Source organism: Dendrobates tinctorius, unplaced genomic scaffold (genome assembly GCF_039654945.1).
Source record: "Dendrobates tinctorius isolate UK_male_01 unplaced genomic scaffold, ASM3965494v1 ptg000098l, whole genome shotgun sequence".
NCBI classification, from domain to species: domain Eukaryota; kingdom Metazoa; phylum Chordata; class Amphibia; order Anura; family Dendrobatidae; genus Dendrobates; species Dendrobates tinctorius.
Genome location: NW_027361766.1, coordinates 25,803,099 through 25,815,341, shown reverse-complemented (window position 1 = coordinate 25,815,341; position 12,243 = coordinate 25,803,099). Strand labels below are relative to the sequence as shown.

The following is a 12,243-nucleotide window of genomic DNA, read 5'->3' as shown; positions in this document are numbered from 1 at the left end:
CCCTCCCTTGACCAATCCTCTGTGTCTAACTATCACCCAATATCTCTTCTCCCTTACGTCTCAAATCTACTAGAACAGCATGTATATCTTGAACTGGCCTCCCACCTCTCCTCCTGTTCCCTCTTTGACCGGTTATAATCTGGCTTCCGACCGCATCACTTAACTGAAACTGCCCTAACTAAAGTCACTAATGACCTACTAACCGCCAAAAGCAAGCGACACTACTCTGTTCTCCTTCTCCTGGACCTGTCCTCTGCCTTCGACACCGTAGACCATTCCCTCCTGCTACAGACTCTCTCATCCCTTGGCATCACAGACCTGGCCCTATCCTGGATCTCATCATACCAACAGACCGAACATTTAGTGTCTCCCTCTCACACACCACCTCCTCACCTCGCCCCCTCTCTGTCGGTGTTCTCCAAGGCTCTGTCCTAGGAACCCTACTATTCTCCATCTATACCCTCCATCTATGGGACAGCTCATAGAGGTGATGCTGCAAACCGTGGGATTCTATGCCGATGACACACAGATCTACTTATCTGGACCCGACCTCGCCTCCTTACTGATTGAAATCCCACAATGTCTGTCTGCTATCTCAGCCTTCTTCTCTGCTCGCTTTCTCAAACTGAACATGGACAAAACAGAATTCATCATCTTTCCCCCATCTCACTCTACCCCTCCACCAGACCTATCACATCAATGTCAACGGCTGCTCTCTTTCCCCAGTCCGGCACGCTCGGTGCCTTGGGGTGATCCTCGACTCTGCGCTCTCTTTCAAACCACATATCCAAGCCGTCGCCTCCTCCTGCCGCCTCAAACTCAAAAATATTTCCCGGATCCGCTCATTCCTCAACCATGAAACTACAAAAACACTAGTGCATGCTCTTATCTCCCACCTCGACTACTGCAACCTCCTATTCTCTGGCCTCCCCTCTAGCACTCTGGCTCCGCTCCAGTCCATCCTACACTCTGCTGCCTGACTAATCCACCTGTCTCCCCGCTATTCCCCAGCCTCCCCCCTATGCCAGGCCCTTCACTGGCTTCCTATTGCCCAGAGCCTACAATTCAAAACCCTAACCATGACATACAAAGCCATCCACAACCTGTCTCCTCCATACATCTGTGACATGGTCTCTAGGTACCTACCCGCACGCAACCTTCGATCATGTCAAGATCTCCTTCTCTACTCCCCCCCTTATCACTTCTTCCCACAACCGCATACAAGACTTCTCCCGTGCATCCCCCATACTCTGGAACTCCCTGGCGCAACACATCAGACTCTCACCATCAACGGAAACCTTCAAGAAGAACCTGAAGACCCACCTGTTCCGACAAGCCTACAGCCTGCAATGATCCTCGGTCTACTGAACCACAGCAAGACCTGCTCTACCTCTCCTACTGTATCCTCACCCATCCCTGTAGACAGTGAGCCCTCGCGGGCAGGGTCTCCTCTCCTTATGTACTTGTGTGTCCCTGGTCTTACACATGTTTATTATACTTGTCTATATTTCCCCTTTTCACATGTAAAGCGCCATGGAATAAATGGCGCTATATAAATGCATAATAATAATAATATCTGGAAACCATCTTACACTATATCAGAACATATACACCCCTTCACAGAAAGTGTCCCCTTACGATGGTGGCCTCTTTCAGAAAGCCTTGCAACACTGCAAAAAATGTTCAGCAATACTTTGAGGAACATGTCATACTTCAACGTGTTGACTCGACCTCCAAATGCCCATGATCTTACTGCTATCCATCATTTCTGGAATCTTCTGAGAAAGCAAGAACAACCAATGGAGGTCTCACCCCACAACTCACAAAACTTAAAGGGGAGACTGTAGATATTTTTTCCTATGGGGCTATGACCTTACAGGAAGGTTGTTCCCAACTTCCTGCCAGTTGTGTTCAGCAATGATCTCTGGGGCCTCAGGAGGAAACTCTCCTGCTTCTTTTCACCTCTGGTCAGCAGAGCAGTGTCTTCTCTTCCAGTCTGCTCTGTCGACAGGGTGTCACTGCTGATGTCATGCTGATTCGCAATTATGCAGAAGGGAAGTGGCCGTCTGTCAATCAGCATGACATCGCCAGAGAACCCCCCACTGAGAGAAAAGAGCAAAAGAGAAGGTTCTGCTCTGTCGAAGTGACATCACCGAAAGCAGGAGTATTGCAGGAATGGTCAGTGACTGCTCTAAGCTGGCAAGTGATCGATCGCAGGTACAACAGGCAGGTATTTAACAGCTACCTGCATGTACATTTTTTAGCCCCAAAGGAGAAAATAAGCAAATTCCTAGATAACCGCTTTATAGGTGTGGTCTCCTGGATACAACCCCTCACCAAATGTCTTAGTAGTGCATATGGACATCAAAAGGACGTCCCCGGTACAGGCACTTCTTTTGCAAATCAAATCAGAGAGCTGCTTTGTTCAAATGGCAAATCGTACTTGTGAACCTGAGCCACCGCTGGAATGGCGCCAGCACGGGAGGTGAGTACTGGCTTTATTACTTTATCGGCGCCAAACATTTTGATCAAGAAGGGGTAGTCCTAGTAGTGGACAACCCCTTTAAGTGCAGAGACTGATGAAAGTGATAATTATAAAGCAGATTTCTGTGCCTTCAAATAATGTGTTCAACAGCATATATAATAAAATAAAAATATGCAAAGCTAAGGAATATATTAAGGCCCACGTGAAGAAATATATATTGGGTGCTCAGAAGTGTGTGAAAAAGGACACAAAATATCTCTCACTAGTGGTATAATGTTAAGCAAAATAGGTAATCAACAACATTTAGGCTATGTGCACACATATGCAAAAAATTTCTGCATAAAAACCGGACTCCTTCCCAGAAAACGTGCGGTTTTTGCCGCGATTTTTTCCGTGCGTCCCCAGCCACATAGAAAATAGCTAGAAATGCGGAATTTTCCGCGAAGTTAATGAGCATGCTGCGTTTTTTTCGCGGAAAAAAAAACGCATCAATATGCACAAAAAGTGCAAAATGCATTAAAATGAATGGGAAGCTTCTTTTAAGCGTTTTTTGAACGGATTTTTTGGTAAATCCGCGGGAAAAAAAACACGAAAAAAAACGGTGTGTGTGAACACAGCCTAAATGTGAAGATGCTAGACTACAGCAGATAGTGTCACATAGTATAGAATGAATAAAGTGCTAGTGCAATAAACATAACGTGGCAAACTGGGGCACGCCTGCCATTTGTGGGCCTTTGCTTGGACTGCCCCAGTAGTTTGCCATTATTATGGTACTGATACAATGGTCATTAAAAATTAGACCTTTACCTGCTGGGTGATCCCATTATATCCGGCATTGTATTTAAAAAATACAAATAAAACTGACAGCGCTTCATAGTGCAAAATGTTAGAAAAAAATACCCCCACAAAAATAAGTGAGGGCTCATCTCTCACAGTTGTCTTATAGATTATATCCTGTATGGAGTTACAGATTATTAGATTGTTGGAGAAGTTTTATTTATAATGGAGGGGACTTACTATTAAATATATACTTTAGAGGGGCTACAAACGTTTATTTCAGGAATTAAGTAATTACCAAAAACAATAGGTTACAAGAATGGCACAAGACCAAGGTGTAATCCACAGCTGTCAGTGACAGCATAATAACAGAATAAACCAGCAATTATCGGATCTGGAAGTTTCAAAAGCCTAAGTTTCCAAATAAAAAGAGTCAAACACTTAAAAAGCGGCAATGAGCAATGTTGTTTTTGCCTGGTTGATGTTCCTGCAAATGTGTGGAAGCACAAACGATGAATTCCCACATTCAGGCCCCGGGGCGGCTGCGTAATGTGATCCAGTTCTTAGAACTTCTTTATCCGTCTTCCAGGATTTCAAGCCTTTTCGTATTAAAAAAAAATGCTTGTGTCAGACAACAAAGAGTGAGGTCATAAATAATCCAGCGCCGACATCCAAATCCAGACTGATCGAGAGCGCTCACCGACTGTCAAGACAACCCAAAGCCGGGATCAGCAAAACAGAAGGAAGAAAAGACAGCGACTCAATCCACTTGTGATTCTACGAAAATGAACCTGGAAAACCGTCACGGTTACAACATTTTTTTTTTTTTTTTACATAAAATGCATTTTGTTTTGTTTTTTTTAGGCCAAGTCCCCACATATCTCAAATATGAGGGATTTTAAAGGCAATCTGAAACAGTCTAAAGTACCAGGTATAGCGATAAACTCATCTCATCCACTAACTGTCTATGGGGTAAAGGTTCTCCTCGTGAAGAGCACAAAGGTGGGGTATGGAAACATAGGTGATGTAATGCTCCCCTGGGAAATTAAATATGCAAATAGCCTCTTCACAAAGAAAGTTAGCAAGGTGTCTGGGGCCATCTAATAGAGTTGGCAAGCCTAAAAGCCAATATTGACCGTTTACATGGACTCCTTCAGCACAAAGCAGGTGGGAAGGTGCTCTTAAAGGTTTAGCCACACCATGGTGCACCGAGCGTTTGTACTTGGTTTACATAGTCATTCTGTGCTGACAGAGTCCCTTTAAAAGGCCTTGCAACATGACTTTAGATATACAGCCAAATCTCCTATTTACAGCCACATGTTTCAAGGCTTTGCTCCTCATCAGTGCAAAGCAAGAGAACTGGTTTAGCAGGGATAGAGGCCATTGACAATGGAGCTAAAGAGTAAAGTTTCTTCCTGCGGAGAGCACCAATTTATTTAACCTCTGTTCAAAAAAACTAACAAAATAATTAAAATATAAAAAATAATTAGTGTGGCATTGCAGTAATCGCACTGACCTAAAGAATCACATTGCCATAAAAAAAACAAATCCCCCCAAACAAGCGATGGAGGAATTGCATTTTTCACGCCACTTAAGCCTCTTTCACACGTCCGCTGACGGCGGTCAGCTGAAATCCGCCAAAGTAGAAGAAAACTGATCCGCCGACGTAGAGAGAAGAACGGATGACAGCGGACCACGGATCCGTGCAAGGTGGAACGCGTCTTCATTTAAAGGGACCGCGGCCACATAGCGATCTATGGGGTTACCAAGCATCGCCGCGATATCGCATGATTCTGCGATCTCCCGCGATCTCGGGGGAATTCAACAGCGCGAGAGTCGGCGATCTCCCGCGATCTCGTGGGAATCCAACAGCGTGAGAGTCAGCCATCTCCCACGATATCAGCGATCTCGGGTGATGTCAGCAGCGGGAGAATTCGAACATGGGAGTGCAACAGCGCGATAATGTGCGAGCCAGTGATCTCGGGGGTTTCAAAGGAGAGAGAGAGAGAGAGAGAGAGAGAGAGAGAGAGAGAGACAGAGAGAGAGAGAGAGAGAGAACGAAAGAATGAATTTAGGGTTAAAGCTCCAGCAAATGTGAAGAATATGGATCCGGCCAGGGAAAAAACGTTGCATCGTCCGTCCAGGCATGTCAGCGGACGCCAAAATTTTGGCGGATACGCAAAAAACTGATACAACGGATGACCATCCATCAAGGTCCACCTATAATGCAAGTCAATGGGGAAAAAAACGGATCCGCCAAGAAAAATGGCGGATCCGTTGTTTTTTTGCAAAACGGCGGATTTTGACTGATGGTGACAAACGGATGTGTGAAACAGGCCTTAGTAAGGCCACATCCTTACAGGAATCAGTCAAAGAAACTCAAGTATTTGTAATCCCCAGTTAAACAGAAGGAAAACTATAGGATATCCTCCAGAAATAGAAGACAAAAATCTCATGTCTCGCTAAATTATATGAAGTCCCATACATTTCCAAACCTATCGGCGTTGACAAGTTGTCACTCACAGTTCTCTTCTAAGGCTATGTGCACACGCTGCGGTTTTTGCTGCGGTTCCGCTGCGGTTTTGACTGCAGCAGTTCTGCAGACAGTGTACAGTAGCATGTTATCTTATGGGATTTACATTCTGCTGTGCACATGCTGCGGATTTTTAACTGCGGAAAAGCTGCAGTTTTGAATCCGCAGAAAGAATTGACATGTCAATTCTTTTCTGCGGATTCTGCTGCGGTTTACCATCTCCTCCATTGTAGAGATGATAAACCGCAGGGAAAACCGCAGACCAATCCGCAGCGTGTGCACTTAGCCTAACACTAGAAATTGGAAATAGGTTGATGGGTTTTCATATAAAAGTTTATTGATGAAACCAGGTTCTCAGCCCCCTCCGAATCCATCCCAAAGGGGCAAGGGTTCTCTGCAGTTAATTCAAGGTCTTCAACAGAACACGGCAATGGAATTTGATGTTCAGGGGTTATACGGTTACACTGAAGTGTGAACTAGCCCGGCACACATCATAAAAGGCACCTGAAGAGCATTACTGCTCTGCCACTAACCATTATGGCTGGCACTCTACCATCCGCCAGACCAATTTTTGTCCAGTCAACTACCAAATTAGGTTCCACCAGTCTCCTCCAATTACAATGCCAGCAACCCCCAAAGTTTAACAGGACACATGGTGGGTCTTGGGGATGTGTGTGGTTGCCTGACCAAGGAAACCAAATTCCAGAAGCTTATGTTGAGTTGCTTTATTTTAAGGAAGTCTGGAAAGCAGTAGCGAGTACTGTACCAGGACACAGATTAGATTTACTTGCCATGGGCTCCAGCAATTGGCAGTCACATTGTGTGCTTTGTGGTGCACCACTTTGCAGCCAAGCTGCAGGACAGGAGAACTTACAGATGACTGGAGCTGCTCCGAAACATGAAGAAGTGACTTATCCTACGGCAGAAAGTCCCTGAGCTCTTCTAGTGCTAAGTGTTTCCTCTAGGGTATGTGCACACCCGCCAGAAAAAGCAATAAAGAGAGGAGCAAAAATTACTGCAATGTCAAAACGACATGGTACGTAGATATGTTTAGTCTTTTTGAGCTTCCTTTAACCTCTTCAGGCTTCAAAGGGTGCAAAATGGTTAAAAGTGACCTGACCACTCATCAGGCAGCTTCTACTGATAGAAATGTCTTAATCATAGACCTAGACAATACACAATAGGCTCCCACACACATTAGACAAATGTAGGCTGAACCCAACAATATCGACAGGTTCGTTGGACAGCTTAATGTGTATGGGGGCGCAGGCCGACTGACTGACAAGTGAAATGTTGATTAGGCATGTCCAATTTCAGATTGCCGATCTCATTGTTCTCCTGGACATAATCTGCCGGCAGACATGTCTGGCAGTGGCTTTCCCCTAGAGATTACAGGAGAAACTCGGTTGAACGTGCGATCCTGTGTATGGTAGAGCCCTCCGCGATGGCGGTCATCTGAACGAAAAGCCATGGGAGCCTAGTGTTTCTGAGAATCGAAGGGCATAGAAATTCATGGGAGACTTTTCCACCTAAAGGGGGCCAAGAACTAATGACAGAAAACAAAATTCCAATGAAAATTCACAACAAATTGGCTACAGACATTACAAAAACCTTACTGAATTTCTCTGCTAAATGTCAAAGGCCAAATCGAGAGGCCCAATAACTAGCTCTCTAAGAAAGTACACATGGCAGCAACATTCTCCCCAAGCTACCTGTCTACTGGTGCTCACCAGCCCTCATGTGGCCTCGCTCACCCTCTATTCACATCTAAATTACCCCGGAGGCGCACAGATATCCTCTGAGAGCCTGTGACCGAGACTGCAATAATCCCGGAAATGAAGGCTGCTTCTCTCTACATTCCTATTGTAGCAACCACTGTCCGATGACCTCATTGCCATCAACACAATAGACACAAATGTCAGACGCATCATCCAAACGTCCTACATGCGGAAGGAAGAAAAGTTACCGGCTATAATCTAAACTAATGAAGGTTAGACAACATTCCCGTCAGAAGTGTCATACGAGCCGAAACCAACAGCCTCACAACTCGGAGAAAAACAATCAGGCACCGTTAGCACCCGCTTCTAGGTCCTGATAGAGGAGCAAAGCTTCTAAAATGCACTGTGACACGAAGTGCCCTGACTGGGGTGAAGAGACGTCCAGCATGCTCTACTTTAATAAATGGAGGAACAAAAAGTTGTGTGTGTATATATATATATATATATATATATATATATACACACACACACACACACACACACACACACAATCACAAATATAGATATACACACACACACATGCACACACATATATATACACACACACACAATCACAAATGTAGATATATACAGACACAAGTTGCAAATATAGACACATACATATATACACAGACATATATAAACACGCACACATGCATATTTATATGCACATTATATACCATATATATATATATTATATACACACATATACGGTATGTATGCACATACATACATACACTAACCTATCTAATTATGCAAGACTTTTTTTTTTAAAAATGCATGTTCTTGGCTAGAAATTCATTTTGTAATTGGGATTCCTTAAACATCTTACACCATTTGTGTTCTACTTCCTCTGCGATGCACTGTCTATTGCTCGCTGCAGAATGAGTTATCTGAATAGCAGTCAGTGAGCTCATTCGGATGGTGGGATGAGAGAGAGTTTGTATTACTTCTTTAAGATGATTTTTTTTTTACCACCACAGGCTTCATCAAAGTTGAATGTGCTGGAAACAAAAAGCCTCAAAAATACATGTGTAAAAACAAGTGTCCGAAAAAGAAGATAACCCCTTGTTTAACACCTTCCTAGCCTTGAAAATACTGTATTCCACTAAAAGTAGCCAGAATCCAAAACTTTGGGGAAATTTGTAATGGAATTGATTAATAACCGATCACTTTGGTCGTCCTGAAAAACCACATGTAGTATAGAAGCGGGCAAAGACTGCGGCAGAACCCGACGGGCCCCAATCTAAGACAAGTGTCAGTCATGAAACAGCTCCATCCCTGCATGGCAGCCTCCGGCAATGAGAGGCACTGTGACCCAAAGGTGAGAGGAGCTTTCCCTGAAACACGAATGGCTGAACAAAATTAACCCCTAACAGAGGAGGATAAAACAAGGATTCCAATTTGCTGAAGATCTTCTTTACTTCTGTAAGAAATGCTCTTGAGGTGTAATGAAACTAAATCTTGTTACTTCAAGGAAGAGATGTCAGCGCAGAGGAAAGAAGAAGTGGCCAAGTGCTCGTTCCTCTGCACGTTGCATTCTCACGCGGGCGAGACACCGGTGTGACAAGAGCTGATGGGAGACAGACAATGCTGTTTTTCAAGTACCTACACATTATGCACTAGAGTGCAGAGCATTGTCCCCGCCATCTGTGCGTCCTCTATGCATGCAAAGAATGGAGAGTGTATACAGGTTAACAAGGAGAAGCGGATACCCCTACATAAAAGCACACGGCACACACAAAACCCGTGGGCACGCTCTGAACGGTACTTGGAGACACGACAAACTACTAGGTGACGGAAACAGAGCATCTAAGGGAAGAGGATAAAGGCAGATTAGTATAAGTCCTTGTTGACCTGGCACTATAAACTGGTAAATGGCAACCAGCGGGAAAACCTCTCTGGAAGTACAGGTCAGGGTACATTTGGATGCCAAGTATGAAGACGGCTGATGCGTCAAAATCCAAACCTCAAGGTTCGCAAGTTGGAAAATCCATCCACTTATTGCAAACCTACCTGTTAGCCTAAAGCCCAAGTCACCGATACATTATTCTACAGGAGGGGCAGGACTGCCATGCACAAGACAAGGGACCGTTCATTATTACATTTACAGCTTTTCTTTATTTACTTTTTAGCATTTTTTGCCTTTTTTATCATTTGCGCCTTTCTTAACGTCTATTTTATAGGCGTTTGCCTTATTTTACGTTTATGTTCATCACTGTGGGGAGAGTTCAGGGTTTCCAGCCGATTCATCAATTGTGACTTTTTAAAAAAGTGTCACAAAATTTTGGAGGAGATATTCTCTAGGTTCTCTCAACCCACAACCACCTGGAGTGATTTGATGTACTCGTATTTTGGCCAAAATTTGGCAACGTATTAGTAAAACCTGAGATAAAAAGTCTCCAGACAGGAAGGCTAAATCCAAAAGAGCGTTTTTCGATTCTGCGCAGAGTTCATGAACCACTTTGGGGAACGTATCACACAAAAAGGGCAACGAATACCACAAAACAAGAAAAAGACGTAACCACACAGAAATGATGCATCGTGCCCGACGTGCCGTGTTCTCGGAGGATGCTTATATTAGGAAAAAATCCTAAGAATTCCTACACGCAATCCTAAGGTAACATTGGGGTTAATTAAACATCCGCACATGACTCCACATATAAAAATGCAGAATGGTTACAGTCCGTTCTCCTGACTCTCGTGGTTGGAGGATGGCACTGGTACCTCTTGGACGGGACTTTTTCTGGAAGCCGACATTGGCATCTGTGTGCCAGCTGCTCACCGGCAGACACATGGCAAGCCATTCCGGCACTCGGCTTACATCGGCCCTTTAAATATCTTCTGCTTAGACCCATTTTCATATTATTAATTCTCACCCGTTCTACACATCATGGGCTAGTAATTCCGTTCTGCCACCATATACGGGAATATTAAACATGCTATTATGGATAATGCGAAGTATTGGCTGTTATGGACATAACAGGATTATCCTAATCCTCCATAAAACAAAGGATTAGCAGCATCACTGCATTGTAGGCATCAAGCGACTCCATCCGGCAAGCGTTATTAGGACAAGCCCATGTGCTATCACTGAGTACAGTCAGCCGAGCGATACGCTGGTACCCACAGATAAGGCTATGGCTGCTTGTATCAGAGACCGTGTGTACAGCGAAAGGCCTCATGTACCCGCTGCGGTCACCCAATAATGGCGATTATACCAGACCAATGGGAAGAATTCACAGTAATGACCAAACGGAAACGTATCGCGTATGTTAAACAGAATGATAGATGGTGGTGAACACACAGGATGTCCAACCAGAGTCAGTATGGGGCATTAGTGGGCTTAACGCTTGGTAAATCGGGAACGATTGTGAGCAGATCTACGCGATACCCCATGGAACTGAGCAGATCTACGCGATATCTGACGGTTCTGGGCAGATCTACGCGATATCTGACAGATCTGAGCAGATCTACGCGATATCTGACAGATCTGAGCAGATCTACGCGATATCTGACAGATCTGAGCAGATCTACGCGATATCTGACAGATCTGAGCAGATCTACGCGATATCTGACAGATCTGAGCAGATCTACGCGATATCTGACAGATCTGAGCAGATCTACGCGATATCTGACAGCTCTGAGCAGATCTACGCGATATCTGACAGATCTGAGCAGATCTACGCGATATCTGACAGATCTGAGCAGATCTATGAGATACCCCATGGATCCGAGCAGATCTATGTGATATCTGACGGATCTGAGCAGATCTATGAGATATCTGACGGATCTGAGCATTGATCAGATTCCTTTGATGGACTGATGAGAGGAAGTGCTTCTTCCACAAGCTTCTACAATGCCCGAGCTGGCTCTGCAGAGCACGTACCCCACCATGAGACCCCACTCTACCTGCTGTGATGGGCCCCTCGGGCTTCCTTGTCAGGATCATCATGGCTGCCAGCTGGAGGGGAGAGCTGAGGGCTCTGTGCAATCCATCCCCGGGCGCGGCTCCGGCTCATGTGCGGGACACAGGACAGGCGCTCCGCAGCTCTGGATCTGTACACACAAGGAGACTGGCGATCGATTCACAGCCCTAGACTGAGGCCGGGGGCGGAGTCATGGCAGTGGGCGTTTCCAGCTAGTAAAATTGCTGGTGTCTAGGATTGGAGCTTGTTGTAAAGGGGCGGGGCGAGCGGTGTACAGAGTTTCGCCTGCTGTGGTAGCGGAGGGGAAGTTACAGGAAGCGGTGACGTCCGTGGAGGAGCGGATATGGGGCTGCAGCTCCGGGACAGAGGAAGCCGCTCTGCTGCAAAACACGTTCATGGGGGCGGCCGAAACCCCTATGGGAATGCCAGCATTAGGTGGTCGGAAGAGTCACGTGCTGATCCCGCCCACTGACCGCACTGTCAATCTGCCCGGTTTAGTTGCTAGGCAGACTGACGCGACTCACAGAGCTGCAGAGAGGCACGTGATGGGGAGGGAGGGCATAGGTGGCAGGATGGAGGGTAGAGGTGATGGGGAGGGAGGGCAGAGGTGGCAGGATGGAGGGTAGAGGTGATGGGGAGGGAGGCCAGAGGTGGCAGGATGGAGGGTAGAGGTGATGGGGAGGGAGGGCAGAGGTGGCAGGATGGAGGGTAGAGGTGATGGGGAGGGAGGGCATAGGTGGCAGGATGGAGGGTAGAGGTGAT

The 12,243-nt window shown here is 45.6% G+C and overlaps 1 protein-coding gene across 1 annotated transcript in view; it reads right to left on the bottom strand.

Moving 5' to 3' along the window:
- The window catches only part of DYRK3 (dual specificity tyrosine phosphorylation regulated kinase 3), a 56,158-nt gene extending 44,278 nt beyond the window's left edge, over window positions 1–11,880 (bottom strand). Inside the window, exon 1 of the mRNA XM_073587260.1 lies at window positions 11,465–11,880. Coding sequence (XP_073443361.1) covers window positions 11,465–11,507 — 43 coding nt within the window. The 5' untranslated portion in view covers window positions 11,508–11,880. The remainder of the gene's footprint in view (window positions 1–11,464) is intronic.
- Window positions 11,881–12,243: the final 363 nt, after the last annotated feature.